Source organism: Balaenoptera musculus, chromosome 6, assembly GCF_009873245.2.
Source record: "Balaenoptera musculus isolate JJ_BM4_2016_0621 chromosome 6, mBalMus1.pri.v3, whole genome shotgun sequence".
NCBI classification, from domain to species: domain Eukaryota; kingdom Metazoa; phylum Chordata; class Mammalia; order Artiodactyla; family Balaenopteridae; genus Balaenoptera; species Balaenoptera musculus.
The window spans coordinates 46,094,301-46,119,525 of NC_045790.1; the positions used below are offsets into that span (position 1 = coordinate 46,094,301).

General features: G+C 39.0%; 2 protein-coding genes across 2 annotated transcripts; both read left to right on the plus strand.

Moving 5' to 3' along the window:
• The first annotated feature begins 4,132 nt into the window (after nucleotides 1-4,132).
• LOC118896357 (interferon omega-1-like) lies at nucleotides 4,133-7,874 on the plus strand. The gene is made up of 2 exons (XM_036854142.1): nucleotides 4,133-4,714; nucleotides 7,854-7,874. Exons 1-2 carry the CDS (start codon nucleotides 4,133-4,135, stop codon nucleotides 7,872-7,874), a joined length of 603 nt encoding a protein of 200 aa, XP_036710037.1.
• A 15,913-nt stretch (nucleotides 7,875-23,787) lies between these two features.
• IFNB1 (interferon beta 1) lies at nucleotides 23,788-24,348 on the plus strand. The gene has a single exon (XM_036856425.1). It carries the CDS (start codon nucleotides 23,788-23,790, stop codon nucleotides 24,346-24,348), a length of 561 nt encoding a protein of 186 aa, XP_036712320.1.
• The last annotated feature ends 877 nt before the right edge of the window (nucleotides 24,349-25,225 follow it).

Sequence of the window (25,225 nt, forward strand, 5' to 3'; positions counted from 1 at the left end):
GGTCCAGACTGTCCAGCCTCTCAGAGAAACACAGTAAATAGAGGGAACCCTGCCCAACACTGAACTGGTAGAGAATCCGGGAGCTCATCTGTGCCTCTATTTGGACACTTCCATGTGCTGATTGCACTAGGAGGAGCTTACCTTGTTCAGGATCTCATTTGCTCAAAAAGCCCAAAGTACAGAAAACGTGGAGTGGAAAGTCAGCAGCAGAGATGTTGAAAGCGTTCACTGGAACAGCAGCAGGTCCTCAGGACATGGAACAATACAGATGAGCTGCACTGAGGCAAGTGTTTCTCCTTTTCAGAGCATGAAAAGATGAAGTGGATGCTGAGAGCACAGGGTTATTGCAAAAATGCCTGGCCACTAGCAGTGTCCCCAGCATGGGTGACGCTAATACCACAGCAGCCTGTGGAGTCTTGGAAAGGACAAAGGTTACTCATGGCCAGCTGCAAACTTGTTTCCTCCTTAGGACCCAGCAAGTTATCACAGAGCAGGGAAAGATATTCCTGGGGACAATGCAATCCAAGGACCTCTTGAAATGAATCCTGATATAGTCTCTTTGAAAAACAACAAAAAAAATAAAATAAAATATTACTTAAACAGAAGGGACAGAGGCAGGGATTTTAATACATTCAGCAACCAGTGGGGTAGAGGCTTCCCAGCAGGATGTACATCAATAATGTGCATACTTACTACAATTTCTAAAAGAAACAAAGATTTTTGTGAAAAATTATTTAACTTAGGCATTTTGCAAAGAGGACATTCATGAATCAACTATCTTTCTTCTACTTCCAGTTGGTGCAAACTGCATTGAGTAGGTACATTTAAAGATTTGGAAACATTCCTGAGAATTCGGGTCCAAAAAATAAGCAAATAACACTCCTATATTACTGTTAACATTTCATTTTATTAATTAATGCTATTTTTAATAATATTTTAATTCCTACCCTACAGTTTTGTTTTATGATTTTTAATAGGTTGAGGCTAGAAAAATAAATAAAAACAAATATATAAGGCAGTGTAGTTGACTTTGGAGATCAAGCCAGACTCTCCCTGCTAAGGAACTCTTTAAAAACATTCACTGCTTCTGTCTAGGAAGGGCATATGTTCTTCTGTCTTGGTCATACATAAGGTCTCCTCAGTACCCACATCTGAACCAATGGCTGGAACAATAAAGAGAAGAGCTTCTTCACTGGATTCTATCAGTAGACAACAGGATGTCCCATCTGGGCTGGAGGTGAGAAATGGATGTGTCTTCATTGAGAATGAGAACAGGGGGCTGACCTGAAGTGGTCTCCTGGGAAGAGTGAGGTCCTAAAGAAGAAAAGTCAGAGCTCATATGGCTGGAGATTCTTAGGTGCTTTTTCTTGGTTCTTAAAGTCACCAGAAAACTCAAAAGTTAATCACTCATAAAATCTTAGACTTCTTTTTTCAATTGGCAAAAAAATCTACTCCCTTCCAACCATTTAATAGGGATTTTGTGTATTTTTCCTCAGAATTTAGAAGTCCTCTCAGTTGACTCAGACCACACCTTATGCTGCCCTACAAAACAACAGACAGCAATCCTTTGGCATCTGAAGCGGAATCAAGGATCCTTTGTCATCTCACTCTCCTCCCTCTACTGATTTCATGCAATGGCCTCTCGTTGGTTCCTAAATTCCACCTCCATTTCTATCCTTCCCTTTCTTTACTGGGCTCTTCCAGACAAGTCATTATAAAGACTCTCCCTAAGGTTTGCCCTTGGATCTTTGGTACATTTGAAAGAGTTCATCCGTCCAGATTGACATTTCATCCCACATAAGTGAATGGAATCCAAATAGGGTTATTGAGAAGATTGAGTTAATATTTTAAGAAACTTAGAAAGTGACTAGTCCATAATCATGCAATACAATTCACTTATTATTTTTTTAATATCAGGATCACTGTATCTAGATTAAGATCAAGAACTTTTGGAATCATCTAATTCCCTTCTTTTAATTCAAGTTTTCTCAAAGCACTCTTCTCATTGCCTGAGTGGATTTATCACCTAGACAGACGCTCAGCAAGATTGTGATCGCCACGATCCTGCCAGAGATGGTTAGTGTTCTCACAACTGGGGTTCCAGTTGTCAGTCTCTTGTGAGTGTGACTTCTTCCCTCTCTCCTCAGAACTGATCACATATGGATTAAATGAAAGAAAAATCAGGCGGCTGGTTTTGCAAAGCTGAAGGCAGTCAATTGACCCAAGACTTGCTCTTCTTTGAGTTTCTGGCAGAAGCAGCCATGTTCCTGCCTGTTATTCATATTGGCCTCATCCTTGCCCTCTGCCATAGCCTCATCCCCAGCTGTGCTCCACTGAAGTTTCCTAAGTTAGAATACGCCATTGTGTCAGTAGAAAATCACTTTCCTCCTTTCACTTTTGTGACAATCAGACTTACATTTGTTTTCTTTTGCCCACAAAGCAACTCTCAAATTTTACTTTCTAGAGAAAGTTGCAATGAGAAACAAAATATCTGAAGTTTGAAAATGATAGAGACCGGAGCCCCTTTGCCTTTCTTTACTTTCCTTTATTGTTCTTGCCTCATCATGAATTAGAACTAACTAAATGCAGGAGCAGCAAGACAAATGTTGTCCAATTAGCCACTAATGGAAAAGAAGTTACAAAATTTTAAATGAAAAATTACACACAAATAAAGGAAGGAAGGTTATTTCTCCCTGACATTATAGCCTGGGCCTCACTGCCCTGCATTCTCAGAAGGAGACAGAGGGGAACAGAGAAGCCCAGTGGCATCAACTGATTGAACAACTGAAGGTCACTGGTTTCTGTGACATAAACGTCTAATGAGAGAAGACTTCATCATTGAATCTCCTGTCCCCAGCTCAGAAACTCTGAGCATCACAAGTGTTCAACAGTTTAAGTAAAAGCATTCAATAATAAAATTTATACTTGGCAAAATTACAATTATGTGTCTGCTCAAGATGAAATAATTAGAAATGGATAATTCTTCTACCTGCTTAGAGGAAACATACTTTTGCTCTCAGCTTCTGAGGGCTGCTGACATTTTTGATACCTGGGGACATGGGTCAGGAGAAGAGAAAGTCACCATTGAGGACTAGGGTCCTTCACACAAACACTCCAGGGGCAAGGGTGAGGGTCCTGGAAGATGAATTATTTTCCGAACAAATAAACAAGTCCCTCCACAGAAAAGAGATTTTAAAGTCCTCGGGATGTGGTGAGCCTGCCCTCAGGGAGGGAGTCCAGGATGTTAGGAAGGGGACTCTGTCACTCTAGAGGATAGGGTGTGACTAGAAGTGATCTCTCCCTTGTGAGTGAGGTGCTGCTGGGGAAATACAATTGTCTTGGAGTTAGGATCTCCACACCCATATTCTCTGAAGAGAGCCAGGATTCCTGGTGGGGGTACTGGCCCAGCCTGTGGAGGACTATAGGTCACCAGTAAGAAAATGATGGAAAGAAAGGGTGATGTCTGTAATAGTCCTGACCTTGTGGTCCCCTGCAGCATAACCACATGCACCTGCACGAACGCATTCTAGAAGGAAGAGAAACATCAGACAAGATTATTCACTTATAATCATCAGCTTCTGCTGTGACTCAAACAGTAAATAAGCTTTTTTTTGTTTCAAAAAGCTTAGTTGCCAGAGGTGGTCTGGTAAATCCCTAAGCAACTACAGAAACCATAAGGACTGAGGAAGCCTGCCTTCCGATGTAAAGTAAGAAGGTAAAAATGGAGCCTAAGATCAAGGTTAAAAATTTGTTCCTGGAACAGAGAAGAGCAATATTTATGCATGAAAAGGAGACACAGAGAGAGAGAGAGAGAGAGAGGAGATGTATTTACACACCTACATCACTTCTGATTTTAAGACAAAGATATTTCTTACTTGATTGATAAATACCCATTTGGATAGACATATCTGAAGTTTACTGGGAAAATTAAACTTCTATTACAAAATGAATGTTTTAGAGTGAGGACATCGTCTTAGACCATATGGAGAATACATAAATGAAACCAAAAACAGTGTAGAGAAATGTTCCTTGTTTAATGGCCTTGCTTAGAAAGAATGTCATCAGAGAACCTACCCCCAAGGTTCCCCCAGACGCCCGTCTCAGCCAGGCCAGCTGCAGCCTCATTTGCCCCATGGCCTTCGTGCTCTCTCTACTGACCGCCCTGGTGATGTTCAGCTACGGCCCTGGTGGATCTCTGGGCTGCAACCTGTCTCAGAACCACGTGTGGATTAGCAGGAAGAACTTCATGGTTCTGGGCCAGATGAGGAGAATCTCCCCTCGCTTCTGTCTGAAGGATAGAAAAGACTTAGGTTTCCCCCAGGACATGGTGGACGGCAGCCAGCTCCTGAAGGCCCAGGCCACCTCTGTCCTCCACGAGATGCTCCAGCAGATCTTCCGCCTCTTCCACACAGAGCGCTCCTCTGCCGCCTGGGACACCTCCCTCCTGGACAAACTCCGCACTGGACTCCATCAGCAGCTGGAGGACCTGGACGCCTGCTTGGTGCAGGTGATGGGAGAGGAAGAATCTACCCTGGCAGTGACGGGCCCTACACTGGCCGTGAAGAGGTACTTCCAGGGAATCCATCTCTACCTGAAAGAGAAGAAATACAGTGACTGTGCCTGGGAAATTGTCAGAGTGGGAATCATGAGATCCTTCTCTTCATCGACCAACTTGCAAGAAAGGTTAAGAATTATGGATGGAGGGACTTCCCTGGTGGCCCAGTGATAAAGAATCCACCTTCCAATGCAGGGGACGTGGGTTCGATCCCTGGTCAGGGAACTAAGATCCCACATGCTGTGGGGCAACTAAGCCCGTGTGCCACAACTACTGAGCTCGCGTGTCTCAACTAGAGAGCTTGCATGCCACAAACTACAGAGTCCATGCACTCTGGAACCGACTCGCCACAATAGCAGAGCCCACGTACCCTGGAGCCTGTGCAACACAACTAGAGAGCGAAAATCCACATGCCACAACTAGAGAGAAGCCTGCGCACAGCAACAAAAGATCCTGCATGCCTCAATGAAGATCCTGCATGGCGCAACCAAGACCCGACGCAGCCAAAAATAAATAAAATAAATAAATAAATAATAAATAAATCTAAAAAAAAGAGAGAATTATGGATGGTGACCTGGGGTCACTTTGAAATGATTCTCATTGGCTGAGATGCCATATCACCCATGCACATATGCCTTTGATCACTTCAAGAGGCTCTTATTTCTGCTTTAGCCACAAAATTTATTGAATTAATTAAGCAAATTTTTTGTCAGTAGTATTAAGCAAGGATATGTTAAAAAGTTCAGCTCCAGGGTCATTAGTCCCTAAGGGATGACAGCCCTGATGTTATTTATTTATTTATTGTTTATTTATCTATTTAGGCTTATTCTTGTATATTATCATATTTATATTTTCATATAAAAGATATTTGTCTTTATATTGTATTAAGACTTAGAAAATATGTTCACCTTTCCATTTTATTAAATTTGCATTTTTTATTTATTAAATTCTTACCAAAGAAAACTCCTTGAGTCTGCTTATTCTTTACACCTAAATCCAATCCCTGGTTTCCTAAAAAAAAAATGAGGAATGGATCGTAATACTTAGCTACTCATTCATTCATTTAGTTCATGTCTTATGTATTAATCGAGTATCAAAGTGGCAGACTGTAGAATTGCCTTTAAGAAACACAGGTGAATAAATCTAATGTGGTAGCTTCTGTGTTGAAACTTTCGGTCATAGAGAAAGAGACATAAAAATAATATAAATATATTTTTTACAATTTTCAATTATATTAAAAAATACAAAAAGAAGTAAGGGGAAATTATGTTCTCACATCAGAAGACTTAGATACAGATAATTTTTAGGGGAAAAAAGATAGATATCCTTTCTATGATGCCTGGGAGGTATGTAACTATAGAAGCCTTTAGCCTTTTAGCCTTTTGCCTTAGATGGCAAAACTGCCCCAAGTGATTTACAGATTCAATGCAATTTCTATCTAAATTCCAATGGCCAGTTTTGCAATCCTAAAATTCATATGGAATTTCAAGGGACTGCAAATAGCCAAAACAATCTTGAAAACTAAGAGCAAATCTGGAAGGCTCATATTACTGACTTCAAAACATACTCTAAACTACAGTCATCAAAACAGTGTGATACTGGCATAAAAGTAGACATATAGACCAATGGAATAGAAGTGGGAATCCAGAATTAAACCTATACATCAATGGTCAATTGATTTTTGAAAAGGGTACCAAGACCATTCAATGGGAAAGAATAGTCTCTTCAACAAAAGGTGCTGGGACAACTGGATATTCACATTGCAAAAAAATTACATTGGATCCCAACCTCACACCATAGAGAAAAAAAATCCAGAGTGGGTCAAAGGTCTAAATGTGAAAGCTAAATTTATAAAACTCCTAGAAGAAAATATAGGGATGTATCTCCATCACCTTAGATTTGCCAAAGGATTCTTAGATAAGACATTAAGAGCATAAGCAACAAAAGAGAAAAATAGATAAATTGGACTTCATAAAATATAAAAACTTTTGTTTATCAAGAACACAATAGGGAATTCCCTGGCGGTCCAGTTGTTAAGACTCCGTGCTTTCACTGTTGTGGCCTGGGTTTAATGCCTGGTTGGGGAACTAGCATCCTGCAAGCTGTGCGGCACGGACAAAAATTAAGAAAAAGAACACTATAAAGAAAGTGAAAAGGCAGTCTACAGAATAGGAGAAAATATTTGAAAGTCATATATCTAAGAAGAGTCTAATATATAAAGAAGTCTTACAACTCAACCATAAAAAGGCAAACAAGCTAATTAAACAATGGACAGAGGACTTGAATAGACATTTTTCCAAAGAAGATAGATACACAAATGGCCAACAAGAACATGAAAAGATGCTCAATATAATTGGTCATTAAGGAAATGCAAATCAAAACCACAAGGAGACGCCACTTCACACACACTAAGATGATTATAATCAAATAAACAGAAAATAACAAGTGTTGGTGAGGATGTGGAGAAATTAGAACTCTCATACATTGTTGGTGGAATCTTAAAATGTTTCGGCTTCTGTGGAAAACAGTTTGGTGGTTCTTCAAAAAGTTAAGCATAAAATTACCATATGATCCAGCAATTTCACTTCCAAACATATACCACAGAAGAATTGAAAACGCATATTCAAAAAAAAAACTTGTACACAAAAGTTCTCAACTACACTATTCACAGTACCTAAAAGTAGAAACAACCCTAATGCCTGTTGATGGATGAATGGATCAACAAATTGTGTTATATTCATATGGTGGAATATTGTTCAGCCATAAAGAGGAAGGAAGTACTGATACATGCAATAGGAATGAACCTTGAAAACATTATGCAAAGTGTTAGCCAGGCACAAAATATCACTGATCATCTGATTCCACTCATACAAAATATCCAGAATAGGCAGATCCATAGAAGCAGAAAGCAGATTGTGGTTGCCAGGGGCTGAGTGGGAGGGGGGAATGGGGAGTGACAACTGCTCAGTGTGTATGAAGTTTCTGTTTGGGGTGATGAAAAGTCCTAGATAGTGGTGATGGTTGCACAACATCGTGAAAGTGCTAAATACCACTGAATTGTACATTCTAAAATGGTTAGCTGATCTGGATGATCATTCATTACTCTAATCATTTCCCATGTTCATGTCTTCCCAAAAGATGGTAAGTTCCTTACGGGCAAGGAAATACCAGATCCTTTTAACCCAAATCACCTAGTCCAGAACTTTGAGCAGAGGAATATTTTAATGATGCTGAGTAACTGATCTATTAGAGCAGTGATCATGATTTCCCCTCTCATAATGTCTTATCCTGTTTGCAGGGCAGTACAGGGAGGTCCTAAAGGTTGTTAATAAAAATGAAAAAGTAAATCCATATAAATAGTAGTTGTGTTGATATAGCAATTAGCATTTTTATTAATATTGCATTATTTCTGATTTTCTCTAGCATGCTAGTTTTTCTTCTATGGACACAGGTTTCCTGCTAACAGGAACCCTTCTTAGCCTTTCCCACTGTTTACAGCTGGTCCTTGGGCAAGTTGCCTGAACCTTCTATGGCTCAATTTTCACAGCTATATTATGGGGTTAATAATAATACCTACCTCAGAGATTTATGAGATTAAATAAGTAATGGGTACAAAATACCTGGCACGTAGGAATCACTAAAGGTAAGAGATTTGTTACTGTTGTTAATTATTCACCTCTGAGTTTGTTGCAGTCATTATAGAAAAAAATTCAGATGCCTCTTGATCTTTGGTTAATGCATCTACATCTCAGGAGCTGGGGAGAAAGAACTGGTCAAACAGAGAAGCTAACTGGGAACTTACAGTGCCTCAGAAGTCAAAGGACAAGACTTTGGGGGGGATAAAAGTGTGTTAAAAGTCTTGCATAGATAACAACAACAACAAAATAATCCAACCTAATTTAAAAAAATGGGCAACAAACTTGAACAGGCATTCCTCCAAAGAAGATATACAAATGGCCAACAAGGGCATGAAAAGATACTCAACCAAAGTAATCATTAGGGGAATGTAAAACAAAACCACAATGAGGTATATTATGATGTATCTCATTAGGATGGCTACTATGTAAAAAAAACTGTTGGCAGGGATGCGGAGAAATTGAAACCCTTGTGTGCCATTGGTGAGAATGTAAAATGCAGCAGTCGTGGAAAAAGGTATGGCAGTTCCTCAAAAAATTTAATGGAATTACCATATGATCCAACAATTCCACTTCTGGGTATATAGCTGAAAGAAGTGAAAGCAGGGTCTCGAGGAGATATTTGTATACTCATGTTCATTTTGTGCATTTGTACACTCATTACTCAAAATAGACAAAAAGTAGGACCCAAGTGTCTACTGATAGGTGAATGGATAAACAAAATGTGATATATCCATAAAAATGGAATATTATTCAGCTTAAAAAGGAAGGAAATCTAATACATGCTACAACATGGATGAACCTTGAGGACATTATGCTAAATAAAATAAGCCAGTCACAAAAAGACAAATCCTGTATAATTTAAAATGTATTAGGTACCCAGAGTAGCCAGATTCATAGATACAGCAAGTGGAATGGTGCTTGGCATGGGTTGGGGGAGGGGACAATGGGGAGTTGTTATTTAATGGGTATAGGGTTTCCGTTTTGCAAGATGAAAATAGTTGGGGTATTGGTTGTACAACAATGTAAATACATTTTTTTGAACTATACACTTAAAAATGGTTAAGATGGTAAATTTATGCCTGTGCATTTTACCACAATTTAAGTTAAAAAAAATTTTTTTTAAGTGTTGAATAGACCCCAAGAATTATATCATTGTGGGTAAGGGTATGGGATTTGTTCAGAGTCTCAACCAGTGTTTAAATTTTGGCTTCCCACTGATTAACTGTGTGACTTTGGGAAATATACTTAACCTTTCGGAGCAGCCTCAGTTTTATTCTCTACAAAATGGGAATGATAATACCTTCCTTGCAGAATTGTTGAATTGATTAAATGAGATAATGCATGCAGTACAGAGCAATACTTGGCCCCCAAAACAGATCATTCTTATTGCTGTTATTAAAATTGAGAAAAGTCTACTGAACTTGTCAACCAGGTCCTTGGTGATCATGAGGAGGGTAATGTGAGTGATGAGTTAGTGGTAGACTGAGCCCTATTCAGTAGTGAGAAAAATGAAGGCAGTATTAAGGAAGTTATTTCATCACAGATAAATGCAGGAAGAATATCTAACCAAGGGCCTCACGGAAACTTCTCAGATTATGAGCTGTCATCATTCTCTCCTTGCTCTAAATTATTGTAGCTTCTTTCATAAAACATGTATCAGGCATTGCCTTCTACTGTTAATGAATATTTCATTTTCAAAATCTATATAACAGGAAGAAAAATATTCAAGTATTAGTACTCTTGGTTCCTTCTTTAGTCCCTGTAAAGGAGATGACCTATTTGGATTTCTTACCGGTCAGTGTTGGGTTCACTGGGGTTATGGATGAAGAGGTACAACTGAAGTTACTCATAGGAGAAAAGAGTCTTAATAAACTGCTCAAAGGGAGGCAAGAAGAGCAAGGCAGGCTGGGGTTTGCAGAGAGACAGCTAAGAGAGATGTGAGAACAAGTAGCTGTGTGACTCTAAAGAACTAAAGAGGAATTCTTAAGCTTATTTATATTTACAAAATACACATGAGTATATTGTCATTGTTAAATTTTCAAACAATTCATACAAATAAAAGCCTACCCTTGACCTCTTGGAGGATCCACCCCAATCCCATATGGTTAATAATTTAATGTGTATCCTCCTAGACATTTCCCCATGTATTTAGTAAATCTGTACATACAGAAATATTTAGTGTATATTACATAAATATTATTTCATATACATCAGTATCTAACTTATTTATTTTTAGTTGCTAATAGATCTTAGAGATTTTTCTTTATTAGTACATAAAAATAGATCACAAAGTTTTAAATTGCTGCATTGGGTATTAATGTATAAATTCAATGCATTCCTAACCCATCCCTCAACAAGATTTTTAGATGGAACTTGACATGCTGACTGTAAAATTTATCAAGAAGAAATCATTTACAGGAAAATCTAAGGAAATCTAAGAAAGGAAGAAAGATACAGATAACCTTATGAACTATCAAATGATTCTCTAAGGCTATAGAAATCAAAACCAGTGGTAGTATTGTAAGAATAGACATTTTGATCAAGAAAACAGAATAGATGTTGAAGATAAGGTGATTAAACTGAGTGAAACTTTGCACATAATAAAAGTGGCATTTCAAACCAGTGGGATAAGTGAGTGTTGGGGAAATTAGCTAAGCCATTTGAAAAATAGCATAATCTCTCTGTCACAACCTTACAGGTTCTCCTTGCTGCTTTGGGTCTCAGTCTATAATCAAAAGTGGAGAGGGAGAGACAAATGTAAGCTAGATATAGTCACGTGACACAGGCCTAAATAATGAGATTTGGGGGAAGTCTGCTGGAGATTTCTAGAAAGGATTTCAACTCTTATTCTTCTCTTTCTGCCAGGGAAGCTCTTGTAAATGACATCTTGTTTGTAATGACATCTTGTTTGATGTTTGGGACCACTGTACCCATCCAGTGACCATGATCACAAAAAGATCAAGAGAGTCACAGAGATGCAAGTCCAGCACCCTCACATCTTTGATCTGCTGATCTAACCCTGCAATCATTACCCTACAGACTTCCACACTGAGATAAGTACCTGCCTTCATTATTTTAGTCTCTATTATCTGAGTTGCCTGTTACTTACAACAGAAAGCCTTTCTAATAGATACAATAACATTGATCAGATTTAACCTCTTTCTTCAAGCCTCAGTAGGCTAAGGTATAGCTTTTTAATTAATGCAGGGGTTTGGGTGCACCTATAGAGATTTGTTGTGCTTTTTTCTCTTTGTTACATGCTAATGTAGTGAATTATGTGAACAGATTTTCTTGTCTCGAATTTATCATTAATGTCCTGGATAAATTCCAGTTGTTTGCTTATAACATACATTTGGGTTTGATTTGCTAGTATTTAACATGGTATTTTTATCTTCTTGTTTATAAGTAACTATGTCCTATGATTTTCTCATCTGATTTTGTTAACCAGGTTATAATAGCCTTGTAAAGTGAATTGATTAACTTTCCATCTTTTCCATGTCCTATTAAAATAGGAACTAAACATGTTTTACTGAATAGTTTTATGACATAATTTCCCACTTTGCTCTCTCTTCAAGACACTTCAGTGAGAACCTATATTGCTCTTTAAAGACTTTTGATAATGAATTTCTATTTCTTTTGGACGGCACACCATGCTGAAAAGAGTCTAAGAAGATCCTCATGCATTGGAGCTAAACTTGTCTAAAACAGTATCTAAGTTTTATCAAAACAAATTGTATTCTATTTCTTTCTTGAATTTTATTTTATTTATTTTTTATACAGCAGGTTCTTATTAGTTATCTATTTTATACATATTAGGGTATATATGTCAATCCCAATCTGTATTCTATTTTGATTTTTATTTTTCTCCCTTTGTTTACATTGCCTAGCAATGTGCTCAGGAATATATCAGGTGCTTGAATTCTTGTCAGGAGAACTTCTGAAATGGACCCTCAGCAAACAGTGCTGAGACAACCCTTTGCAATTTGATAGTCAGAAGCTCATCAAAGCACATATTCCTAGCATGGCATTTATTCAATCAACAATACTTAAGTTCCTACCATGGGCTGGGCGCTGTGCTAATGACTGGGCATACGAAATTCAGACTTAAAAGTCTAATCTGCTGGAGGAGACAAAAATTAGCTATCAGTTACGCAACAGAATGATAAGTGTTCTAATGGAAGCACCGTATTTGCAGGGCAAACGCATAGGCCTGGAGCCGCGTTGTAAAATGGAGAGACATTATCAAAGAATGGGTACTTTAGGACTGATAGATGGATATAGAAAGACACTTAAAGAACTGGACAATGAGAAAAGGGCCAGAGACACTGTGCAGGCCATTTGGAAGCAAGAGCTAAATCAAAGGGTTGACAAAATTGGACATCTTTAAAAAATAAGAAATAAGGGCTAGGAACAAGACCAAGTTTTCCTCCCTACCAGGGATCTTGAAATGAGAGATGGGAAAGTTACACCAGGACTTTAATGTTCCTGCTGAAACTTGGAGACCAGGATGCTATTGTTAAATTTCGTACCAGAGGGAGGGAGAACTGGGCCCAGTTTCCTTAGCTGTTAAACTGAGATCATCATAAAACCACTTCATAAAACTGTGGTGAGGATTAATTGCTTTAATTTATGTAAGGTGCTCAGAATGGTACCAGGGAGTTACTAAGTGGTCCTTACTTATTAGCTCTTCTAATGGAATCTGGTTAGAAGATTAGTTCCTGATGTTCTGGGTCTGTGGTCAGGAAGATGAGGCAGTTCCAAGAGAGCTGTCCAGGAGGCATTTTAGTGCCAGCTCAACCACTGCACAAGGGAGAGGAGAAATAGCCATTCACTGGGATGACTGGGCCAAGCGTGTTGCAACAAACATCCCAGAGTTCCAGACAGAAGCATACGTACTTGGCTCACACGCCAGCTGTCTACAAGGACACCCCTTCCCCCACTGGTTTCTTGCTTATCCCTTGAGTTTAGGAGCTAAAAGTTTCCACCAGAATGACACAGGCATCTTGCAGGCAGTCAGAGGAATCCTCTGCTCTGTGCAATCAACTCAGCCAAGACGCCAGGCCAGAGGGGAATCCCAGCCTCAATCTCCAAATCCAATTTGGCAACTTGCATTTAGTTTCCTTGTTGCCTCAAGTTCGTTGCTATTTTTGCATTCCCCGGTTCATTACACAATCCCTGATGATGAAAGAAAGCTAAAGTTACTTGTAAGTTTGAACTACGTAGAGGGTTTTGCTTTCCTCTGTTTCACTTTAAAGAAGATTCAGAAACTGCTTCAGAGACAGGAAACTCACACAGAACACATACAGTAAGACGTGCCCACGTGTTAGCAGAGGGAAGGCAGCTGATGCTTGTTCAGCAGCTGCTGGAAATGTGTTGCCCATTTAATTCTCTTCTCAACCTTAGGCTGGCCTGGCTCAATCCACCCCTGAGAGTGACTGTAAGAATTAAGTAAGTCCAGCTCAGAGAATGGCCTGGTATTTGAAGGGAAAAGTAAACCCAGGCTTGATGCAGATGGGGGCATGCTCAGAGAGGGCCAATCTGGAGTGTCCAGCAGCAGCGGGGTCCTGGCAGCAAACAGTGAGAGACACGGGATGGGCAGCTCCCGCATGTCCCTGGGCCATCAACCTTTTGATGGGAGCATTCTGAGGGTGACGGGGGGTGCAGAGTGTAAGATCCTCTGGTGGTGCATGTGCTGGGGGAGTTCGCTAGAACTAGGCAGGGCCCCGAGACAAGTGGCCTAGTCCCAGCTGCATGCTGAAGTGAGCAGGACAAAAACTGTGGAATGAGTCTAGTCAAAGGCCTGTGACAAGACATCCAGGGTGTGAGAAAGGGGAAGAGAGAAGAGGCTGAAACCAGTGGCACTTAGATCTTATCTGCATATTCAACCTCTTCACACCAGTTCGGAGGCCTGAAGGTAGAGGTCTGTGCCTCGCCAGCTGTTGGCTGTGGGTACAGGGAAGCCCCAGCTTGGGCAGAATCAGCCTCAGGTGCTGAGTGAGGGTGAAAGCGAGGCCACAGGTGGAAGACTGGGAAGACAGACTCTTCCCTCAGGCTGGATACGGACTTCTCCATCGTGGTCCCTAAGTTTCACAGGAACGCTCTAGGCCACTGAGCAAAATTTCTCCAGTGAAATTAGGACTTGGTGAGATTACCGCTGATGAGTGTGGAGAGTATTGTTTTGGAACCAAGCTCTTCCTCCTCTTCTGTGCCCTCATTACCTCCCAGCCTCAGCCTTTTTCAATGGACTTTACTCCAAATGTAATTTCACACCACAGTTGTTACCCAAGGTCAGGAAAAAGTGTCACATTTGTTATCCTGCGATTTGAATACAACAAGCAATTAAGAAAAAGACGAATGTTATTGTAAACCCATAATACTCATCTTTAGTTAACCACCCAAATAGGTACTTGTAAATATTATCAACATCAGCAGTTTGCAAATGTTTTGGTCTCAAGACCCACTGATACTCTGAAAATTATTGAGACCTTAAAGAGATTGTATTTATACAGGTTATATTCATTGGTATTTACCATGTTAGAAATTAAAACTGAGAATGCTTTAAATATTTAGTCTTTTAAAAATAACAAAAACCCATTATATCTTAACATAAAAACACACTTTTATGAAAAATAACTACAGTTTCCAAAATAAAAAAAAATTAACGAAAAAGTCTTAAAGTTTTGCAAATCTCTTTAATGCCTGGCTTAATAGAAGACAGGTGGGTTCTCATATCTGCACTGCATTCAATCTGTTGTGATGCATCGCTCTGATTCAAGTCTTTGAAGGAAATCCAGTCTCACACAGACATGCAGTTGGAAAATGGATGATCTTGAAGACCCCAGAAAGAGTATCTGGGAACCCCTGGGGTCCTCAGACCACACTTTGAGAGCCACTCATATACATTTATCATACCAGATTGAAAGGATACTTACTGCTCAGAGTGAGTTTGAATTTCTGTTCGTCTTCTTCCTATTGTCCAATTCTGCTTATTTTCATTATAATTTAGACAAGTAAGAAGTATGGGAAAACATTATACTCTTGTGGTTGCTATTGTTCAGGATTATCAGTTAAATGATTTAGATAAGAGTAAGTATACGTGCACAGTTTTGATTCTTGTTTACTAACCTCTTTTATTATTAAGTATAACAATCATACACAAAAGTGCACAGAACAGTAGCACAAATTTTAGAATAATTAAAGCAAATACTCATGTAACTACCAACCAATAAAAACACTCAGATTTTGCAACATTCTGGAAGCCTCACCACCGATCACAATCCTGTGCACCCCTTCGTGAACATAACTCCTACCCTCCTCATTAAAGGTGACCACTATCCTGAATTTTATGGTAATCACTTCCTCACTTTTCTTTATAATTTTACCCTAAAATACAGTCTACTTTTGCCTATTTTAAAATTTTATATAAATGGAATATGTATGCTTTGGAGTTGAGTTTCTTTCACTCACCACTGTGTTTGTGAGATTTATCCCTATTTGTCCATACAGTTGTGGTTCTTACTTTTCATTGTTAATTAACAACCCTCTTATAAGCACAGATAACAACATATTTATCCATACAATTTTAAGGGATATTTGGGCTGTTTCTAGTTTGGGACTATTATGAATAATGCTGCTATGAATATTCTTTACTTATATCCTGATGCATATTTACATGATTTTTTTCCAGGGTAAGTGCTAAGAGTCGACTTATTGGGTCATAGGCCATGCATATTTTCAACTTTGCTAGATAATGTTTTTTAAGTAGTTGTACAAATTTACACACCAAACAGCAGTTGCTCCATATGGTCATCACACTTGAGATTTTCAGTCCTTTAATTTTTTTACTTGCAGGCAATGTATTTGTTTATCTAAAAATTTGAAAAATCAACCAAAAACATTTAGACATAGTGTTTGCAAAGTTGGCTGGATAAAAAACCAAAATTAGTTATTTTCATGTGTGTGTGTGTGTGTGTGTGTATGAAAATGTAACGAAACATTAGTCCATTAAAAATTAGAAAATGTAATGAAAAAATCATTTCATTCATACTTGCAACAATAATAAAGCATAAATATGTTGAAATAAACCTCAGAAAGACTGTGCAAGATATATAATCAAGCCAGCAGCAAAACTTCACTGAGAGACATTTTTAGAATAGTCCAATGAAATGGCAATATTTGCTTTTTTTTCTTTATGAAGTGGTTCAGAAATGTTTGCTAAATAAATATTTGTTCACTAAATGAATGTGTGTCTTTCAGGAGGAGGCTGGCCTTAGCAGTCTCCTATTGCAGACTCTGATTTCCCTACTCACTGATGCTCACCGCCTCATCACGGGCTTACATGTCCGTTGCTCACTTACAAAAAGAATAAGTTGGAGAAGTTGCTTAATCTTCATTGATGGTCAAGGTGAAAAAAAAAACACAACCTCAGTGTAAGAGAAAAAAAATGTTATATCTTTCACTGGTTTCTGGCCATCTTATTTGAATCAAAAATTCAACTATAGACTTGTACTTAGAGGCCCAAGGTGAAGATAACTTGCCCTGTCAATGCTAGTTTTTTAAAAAATTAAAGTCCACACTTTATTCAGATCTCCTTAGTTTTTACCTAATGTTCTTTTTCTGTTCTGGGATGTCATTTAGAATGTGCCACATTACCTTTAATTACTATGTCTCCTTAGGCTCCTCCTGGCTATGACAGTTTCTCAGTAGTAGACGTTTTATGTTATTGTCAATGGTATTATTTTTATTTTATTTTTTATTGTTTAATATTTATTTATTTATTTATGGCTGTGTTGGGTCTTCGTTGCTGCATGCGGGCTTTCTCTAGTTGTGGCGAGCAGGGCTACTCTTCGTTGCAGTGCATGGGCTTCTCATTGCGGTGGCTTCTCTTGTTGCGGAGCATGGGCTCTAGGTGCACGGGCTTCAGTAGTTGTGGCAGGTGGGCTCAGAAGTCGTGGCTCGCGGGCTCTAGAACAAAATCTCAGTAGTTGTGGTGCACGGGCTTAGTTGCTCCACGGCATGTGGGATCTTCCCGGACCAGGGCTCAAACCCGTGTCCCCTGCATTGCCAGGCAGATTCTTAACCACTGTGCCACCAGTAAAGTCCCATCAATGGTATCATTTTTAAATGTCATTTTCCAATTTTTTATTGCTAGTATAAAAAGAGGTGATTGATTTTTAATATTGATCTTATTTTCAATGACATTGCTTAATTCATTTTAAAATTCTAATAGTTTATGTATTCTTTTGTAGTTTGTATGTACACAATTACATCATCTGTAGATAATGAAAAAAATATCTGAGACAGTCAGCAAGAGATTTGAATAGGCCCTTAAGGAAGAAAATAGCCAAATGATCAATAAGCATATGAAAATGTGCTGAACCTTGTTAATAATCAGGGAATACGAATTAAAACTGTAATGCGATATCACTATGCATAACTAGAATGGCTAAAATTAAGCAGACTGGCAATACCAAGTGTTGGCAAGAGTGTAATGCAACTGACATCCCATACATTGATAGTGAGAATATATATTGGTACAAACATTTGGAAAATATGTTTGTTATTAACTGCTAAATCTGAACATATGCATATTCTATGACCCATTTACTTCATCTTAGGTATATAGCCAACAGAAGGCTGTACAAATGTGCACCGAAAGATACAAACAAGGTTTTTCATAGCAAAATTAATTATAATGACAAAATCAGGAGGAAAAAATTCCAGATGTTTATCAGTAGTGGAAAAGATAAAACACTGTGGCATTTCTACATGGATATGACACGTTCCTGCAAATTAATGAACTATAACTGCACACAAAAACATAGATGAATCTCACAGACATACTACTGAGTGAAAGAAGTCGTTCATACAAAGTTCAAAAACAGGCAGAATCTAGGCTGTTAAAAGGCAATAGTGACGCTGGGGGAGGAGCTTAGTGATGGGGGAGGAGAGAGGAGCACCGCAATGTGATGGGGGAGGAGAGAGGGGCACCGCAATGTGATGGGGGAGGAGAGAGGGGCACCGCAATGTGATGGGGGAGGAGAGAGGGGCACCGCAATGTGATGGGGGAGGGGAAAAGGGCCAGGTAGTGTTTATGTCTGTTGGTAGTGTTTATGTCTTCACTTAGTTTGTGGTTTCAAAGGTGTGCAGAAGTTTATATTTTATGATTTGTTGATTGTATACTTGACATTTGTGCATGACTTTCTATGTATATTATGTAAACCTTTTTGTTTTTCAGAAGGAGGAATGGGGAATTCTCCCCTTACGTATCAAAACACTCTCTTAATATACACGTTGTTGCCTCTTCCAAGATATCCCTGAAAGATTGTTTTTTGCCTTAATTTCTGTTTTGCCACTGCTCACGAACTTCTCCCTAACTCTTCATCTTGTCTAATTTATCATTTTTTATAGGGCCTTTTTTGTTGAAAAAGTACTTGAAGAGATGAGGAAGAGAGAAGACAACTGTAATGTTGATTTCTAGAGACAGTTTTCCTCCATAGATAATTGTATCAAAAAAGAGAAGGAAACTCTTTCTGTCTCTGAGGTTTATAGCAAAGCAGTTCCAAATTCAAAAGATGTCAAATGGTTAGAAACATCGTTCAAGTTTTACTTTCTAAATGTCACTCTGCCTCTCTGAAAAACCTCATTAACCAGAAGAAACTGATACAGGGACCGGAAGTAGTTCTCTGGACCGCAGAAAGCTGGTAGGAGAGAATGCACAGAGAAAAGTCTCCACAGAGGGAGGAAGTGAAAAATGGCTTCCAACGACAGAGGACAAGATGAAAGAAAAGGGCCAGCGCATTCATTCTTGCAATGCAGGTATATATTAGGCCAGTCTAAAAAATAGATCTCCCTGACAGAGATAAGGCTATATGAATTTTCCTGGTTATTTTGATAAAACTCAAATAAATTAGGGGAAATGAAACAAACACACAAACAGAAAGATGGTGTCTTCCAAAGGAACAGATTTTAACCCATTCATAAGTGGACTTCTGCAGTGAGTATCACCCGATCCTCAGGAGAAACTTCAAAAAGGTAATTGGAAGAGAAGTATTAGGAAGCACCTCATGAACACAACAGCAGAAATTGGAAAGAAGACAAAGGGAAGAAACCAGAAAAAAGAATTCTTTTTTTATAATTCTGTATCCTCCCCCCTTCTTCCAGTTCCTTAGCTATCATCTTTATTTTCAGCCTCTACAGCCATGAGATCCCCTGGGTGGGACTTTTCCCTGCTTCAGTTCACCTCCAACATTTCTGCCTATTCTTCTGCCCAGAGCAAAACATAGTGCCCTCTCTGCCCGAAGACCTCTTGAATTAAGTACAAACGCCGCACTCTGGTATTCAAGAGCCTCCACAATACATCTCGAGCTGATTTTTCCACCCTCAATCCCCTTGACTCTTAGCACAGAGCTTGTCCACGATTTGAAGCTCCTTCTATGTGCTCCCTGCAAACTCGTCCATTCTCCTGGCTCTGTTCGTGCTGCTCCCTCTGTCTTCAGCTGTGCTGTCCACCATGGTAGTCATCGACCACATGCGGCCAACTGAGCACTTGACGAGTCCCAACTGAGCTGTACTATGACTGTAAAAGTATTTTGAAGGCAGTGTGAAAAAGAAGAATGTAACTATCTCATTAATAATTTTATATTGGTACATGTTGAAATGAAAATATTTGGATATATGGTGATAAATAAAATATACAGTTAAAATTAACTTCACTTGTTTCTTTTTACTCTTTTGATGTGGCTACTAGAAAATTTTAAATTACATATATGGGGGCTTCCATGGTGACACAGTGGTTAAGAATCCGCCTGCCAATGCAGGGGACACGGGTTCGAGCCCTGGCCCGGGAATATCCCACATGCCACGGAGCAACTAAGCCCGTGCGCCACAACTACTGAGACTGAGCTCTAGAGCCCGCAAGCCACAACTACTGAGCCCACGTGCCACAACTACTGAAGCCTGCATGCCTAGAGCCCGTGCTCCGCAACAAGAGAAGCCACGACAATGAGAAGCCCGCACACCGCAATGAAGAGTAGCCCCCGCTCACTGCAACTAGAGAAAGCCTGCTCACAGCAACGAAGACCCAACACAGCCAAAAATAAATAAATTAAAAAAAAAAAAAGGTGGAACAGCTGAGAGATGATGTTGCTTTTTCCAAAATCCATTGTGCAGAACTCATGAGATGGCTGACATTCTGTTCAGAGCTGGCATGCAAAGATCAAAAGGCCAGAGAGAATGAAACCCACATAAGACGCAGAGTAACCAGAAATGCTGGGTTTATGGTTTCTTTACTGTAGATTAATCAATAATGAAAGAATACATTCACTGTGGAAAATTGAAAAACCACGCAAAAAAAAAATCACCCTTTAGTTTCACAAATCAAACATAATCACTATTAAAATATTGGTATATTTCCTTTTATTAATTTTTTTCTCTACATACTTCTACATAGTTGCATAGTATGTACAATTTTGTGTCCTGCTTTTGAATATAACTAGGTGCTTTTTGTCTTCTAATGGCACACGTAACATATGGTCATTATAGAAAAAAATTTAGACGTGAATAAAACAAAAGAAAGTCTAAAAATTTAGTAACCTTAATTAAATTCTTTCAAACAAATAAAGTGCACTAAATTTTGAAAATGTGTAATAATCCTATCTCCCAGCTATCCTTTTTTTTTTAAACATCTTTATTGGAGTATAATTGCTTTACAATGGTGTGTTAGTTTCTGCTTTATTACAAAGTGAATCAGCTCTACATACACATATATCCCCATATCTCCTCCCTCTTGCATCTAACTCCCACCCTCCCTCTCCCACCCCTCTAGGTGGTCACAAAGCACCGAGCTGATCTCCCTGTGCTATGCGGCTGCTTCCCACTAGCTATTTTACATTTGGTAGTATATATATGTCAATGCTACTCTCTCACTTCGTCCCAGCTTACCCTTCCCCCTCCCAGTGTCCTCAAGTCCATTCTCTACGTCTGCGTCTTTATTCCTGTCCTGCCCCTAGGTTCATTAGAACAATTTTTTTTTTAGATTCCATATATATGTGTTAGCGTATGGTATTTGTTTGTCTCCTTCTGACTTACTTCACTCTGTATGACAGACTCTAGGTCCATTCACCTCACTACAAATAACTCAATTTCGTTTCTTTTTATGGCTGAGTAATATTCCATTGTATATATGTGCCCCATCTTCTTTATCCATTCATCTGTCGATGGACACTTAGGTGGCTTCCATGTCCTGGCTATTGTAAATAGAGCTGCCATGAACATTGTGGTACATGACTCTTTGAATTATGGTTTTCTCAGGGTATATGCCCAGAAGTGGGATTGCTGGGATGTATGGTAGTTCTATTTTTAGTGTTTTAAGGAACCTCCATACTGTTCTCCATAGTGGCTGTATCAGTTTACATTCCCACCAACAGTGCAAGAGGGTTCCCTTTTCTCCACACCCTCTCCAGCATTTATTGTGTGTAGATTTTTTGATGATGGCCATTCTGACTGGTGTGAGGTGATACCTCATTGTGGTTTTGATTTGCATTTCTCTAATGATTAGTGATGTTGAGCATCCTTTCATGTGTTTGTTGGCAATCTGTATATCTTTGGAGAAATGTCTATTTAGGTCTTCTGCCCAGTTTTGGATTGGGTTGTTTGTTCTTTTGATATTGAGCTGCATGAGCTGCTTGTATATTTTGGAGATTAATCCTTTGTCAATTGCTTCATTTGCAAATATTTTCTCCCATTCTGAGGGTTGTCTTTTCGTCTTGTTTATGGTTTCCTTTGCTGTGCAAAAGCTTTTAAGTTTCATTAGGTCCCATTTGTTTATTTTTGTTTTTATTTCCCTTTCTCTAGGAGGTGGGTCAAAAAGGATCTTGCTGTGATTTATGTCATAGAGTGTTCTGCCTATGTTTTCCTCTAAGAGTTTTATAGTGTCTGGCCTTACATTTAGGTCTTTAATCCATTTTGAGTTTATTTTTTTGTTCTCCCAGCTATCTTCTTATCATGGGGAAAAATCCAGGTACAAACATTCTCTGACCACTCTCTGACTTGAAAATCACAGTGGTCTTCAGTCTAGTCCTTTACCTTACCATGCATCCTCCCACCACAGGGCCTTTGCACATGCAGTCCCATCTGACCTTCCTTCTGATTTTAGCTCCAGTGTCATTACCTCAGGGCAGTCTTCTCTGATTTCTTCTACTACATTATGTCCTTATATCATAGGTCCCCTTATATCATAGGTACCCACAATATCACTTACCCCTCCTCTGTAACACTTGTTACCATTGCATTTTTAGTTTTGTGTATTTCTTTGATAAATGTTCTTGTCCGCTGCTTAACTGTATGATCCATGAGAGTGAGGATTACAATCTGCAGCAGCTCATGCTACAGTTGCCCACAGTGTGGATTTAGTAAATTCAGGCTGAAAGATAATGCAAAGTTTCCTGAAAACTGGAAGTTATTACTTTAAATATCATAATTATTATAACTTATTTTTGTCTTGAAATCTTTAAAAATGTACTCTACATCTCCCTGTCTATATAAGCAGGACAAAAAAATCATAATTTGATTCTTTTTACTGAGTCCTCTCTTATCAAAATCAGTTACTAAACTCAAATTCAAAAATGGTCTCAGAAATATTGAGCTAGAACAACTTGTCTCAATAGTAAAATCCCCTGATTACTTGATTGTTTTCCTCTATTTTCCTTCTGGACCTCCTTTTAATATGAGGTATATATTTGCATGCAAATAGAAAATCAGACATTTAGATTGTTAGAAGTATGTACAAAAAATACATTGGCCCTCAATAATGGTCACAAAGGCCCCCTAAAGAGGAACCATGGACTTTTATGCATGGCCCATGTAACATTCATTTTGCCTGCTTAGAGATATTACTTAATTTCTAGTTTTCAGTTATATTCTGGATAGCTGAGATTGCCAGATAAAGCAATAAATTAAGGCTGAAAAAGTTATATGATGTCTCGCTGCTTATGGTTAAGGCCCTACAAATAAAATTCAGATCAACTTAGTCTGACATCAGTCTATTTTAGATAGAAGAAAAATAGGTGTCTTTTTAAAAATAGTAAACTGCATGTATTTATTGATTTGTAATAGTGTATTGGGAATTAAACCTAATTCTTAGGAAAAAGAAAACTCTCTTACAAAGACCGCCTCCCAAATCTCAAAATATGCAAAAAGAAAAAGAAAATCCTTTCCAGATGAAAGAACCCTGTAATAGTCAAGTTCAAAATGATTTGGCTTATTTTTTTCTTTAGCATTTAGCAATTCACTGAAACTTTACAAAACATTAGAAATCCTCACTGTTTGTATATATTTTCCCCCCTAATATATATAAAAGAAAATAACAAGGAGCTTAAAGAAAAAGAATTTTAGAGACAACTAATAAGTTAAGTGACATAGGAAAACTGAAAGGGAGAACTGAAAGTGGGAAATTCCTCTCCAACAGAAAGAGTGGAGGGCCGTCCTGTATAAGTAGTCCACACTCATGGAGAAAGGACATTCACACTGCAAACTCTTGAAGACTTGGCTTCAGCATCTAGTAGTAGACCAGGTAACGCTGTTCCTGTTTTCATCATGACCCACAGGTGCATCCTCCAAATTGCTCTCCTGTTGTGTTTCTCCACCACAGCTCTTTCCATGAGCTACAGATTGCTTCGATTCCAACAAAGGAGCAGCAATTTGGCATGTCAGAAACTCCTGCGGCAGTTACCTGGAACGCCTCAACATTGCCTCGAGGACAGGATGGACTTCGAGGTCCCTGAGGAGATTAAGCAACCACAGCAGTTCCAGAAGGAAGACGCTGTATTGGTCATCTATGAGATGCTCCAGCAGATCTTTGGCATTCTCAGAAGAAATTTCTCTAGCACTGGCTGGACTGAGACCATCACTGAGAAGCTCCTTGTGGAAGTCTATGGGCAGATGGATCGTCTGGAGACAATCCTGGAGGAAAAAATGGAGAAGGAAAACTTCACCGGGGTATACATGACCATTCTTCACCTGAAGAAATATTACTTGCAGATCGTGCAGTACCTGAAGTCCAAGGAGTACAGCAACTGTGCCTGGACAGTAGTGCGAGTGGAAATCCTCAGGAACTTTTCCTTCCTTAACCGCCTTACAGATTACCTCCACAATTGAAGATCTCCCCCCTGTGGCTCTGGGAACGGACAATGCTTCCAATGATGTCAGGCTCTTCAACCAGCGGAGGTTCTTTAAGTAACTGACAGGCAATGCACTGGATTTGAAAGGACAGTTAAAGACTTTAACCTTTTTTAAAATTAATTTATACATTATTTATTTATTTAAACTTTTACCATGGGAAATAAACTTTTTATGAAACAAAAGTCAACATGGCAGCTTTCATTTCAATTTGATTTATGTAACTGTCATATTAAAAATTGCAGAGCACCTAGGAGATGTTCTTTGTAAAATGAGCCTGCAGAATAGTAGAATTTCTGAGCCCTGCCTTTAAGGAATTTGAAATACAAGGAAGCCACGTGGAATATACAAGGTAAAAGATGATAAGGGGATGGGATTTTAGGAGAAGAAATGTGGCCTGAGCCTCTACAGAATTAAAATGGGAGAGCCAAGTAAGTGACTGTGGAACTAGAAGCAGGGGTGCCTACTGCTTCTACACAGTACCCCAGGCTCTTTGGCCCTAAAGTTAGAATTTGACTGGCTGTCACGGTAACCAGGGGAATATTTCGGCTCTTGTGTTTGTCCTAAACTCATCCCTATTATCTGTGGGATGCTCTGCTTCCCTCCCCATGCCCCACAGGATTTTAAAATATTTACGTGCCCATCCCCCTCCTCTGGCCAAGCCTAAGAGTGAGAAGTCCCAGGCACTTCTGTGACACTGTTAAGTAGCAGTCCCTTTATTTTACTCTTCATGGTACAGCCAAGATGTATGGGTGTCTTAGGAGAGCTGGGGTCTCTGTCGGCTTCCAGGGTACAGACACCAGAGGGAGAAAGAACTCTGCCTGATACCCCTGCTGTCTGGCTAGGTTTTCTCCCC

Excerpts from the sequence above, each read along its gene's own strand:
- LOC118896357 (XM_036854142.1), top strand. The coding sequence starts at position 4,133 with ATGGCCTTCGTGCTCTCTCTACTGACCGCCCTGGTGATGTTCAGCTAC. Across the intron at positions 4,715-7,853 it reads TGGATGGAGGGACTTCCCTG|GGCAGTACAGGGAGGTCCTA; the intron begins GTGGCCCAGTGA and ends TCCTGTTTGCAG.
- IFNB1 (XM_036856425.1), top strand. The coding sequence starts at position 23,788 with ATGACCCACAGGTGCATCCTCCAAATTGCTCTCCTGTTGTGTTTCTCC.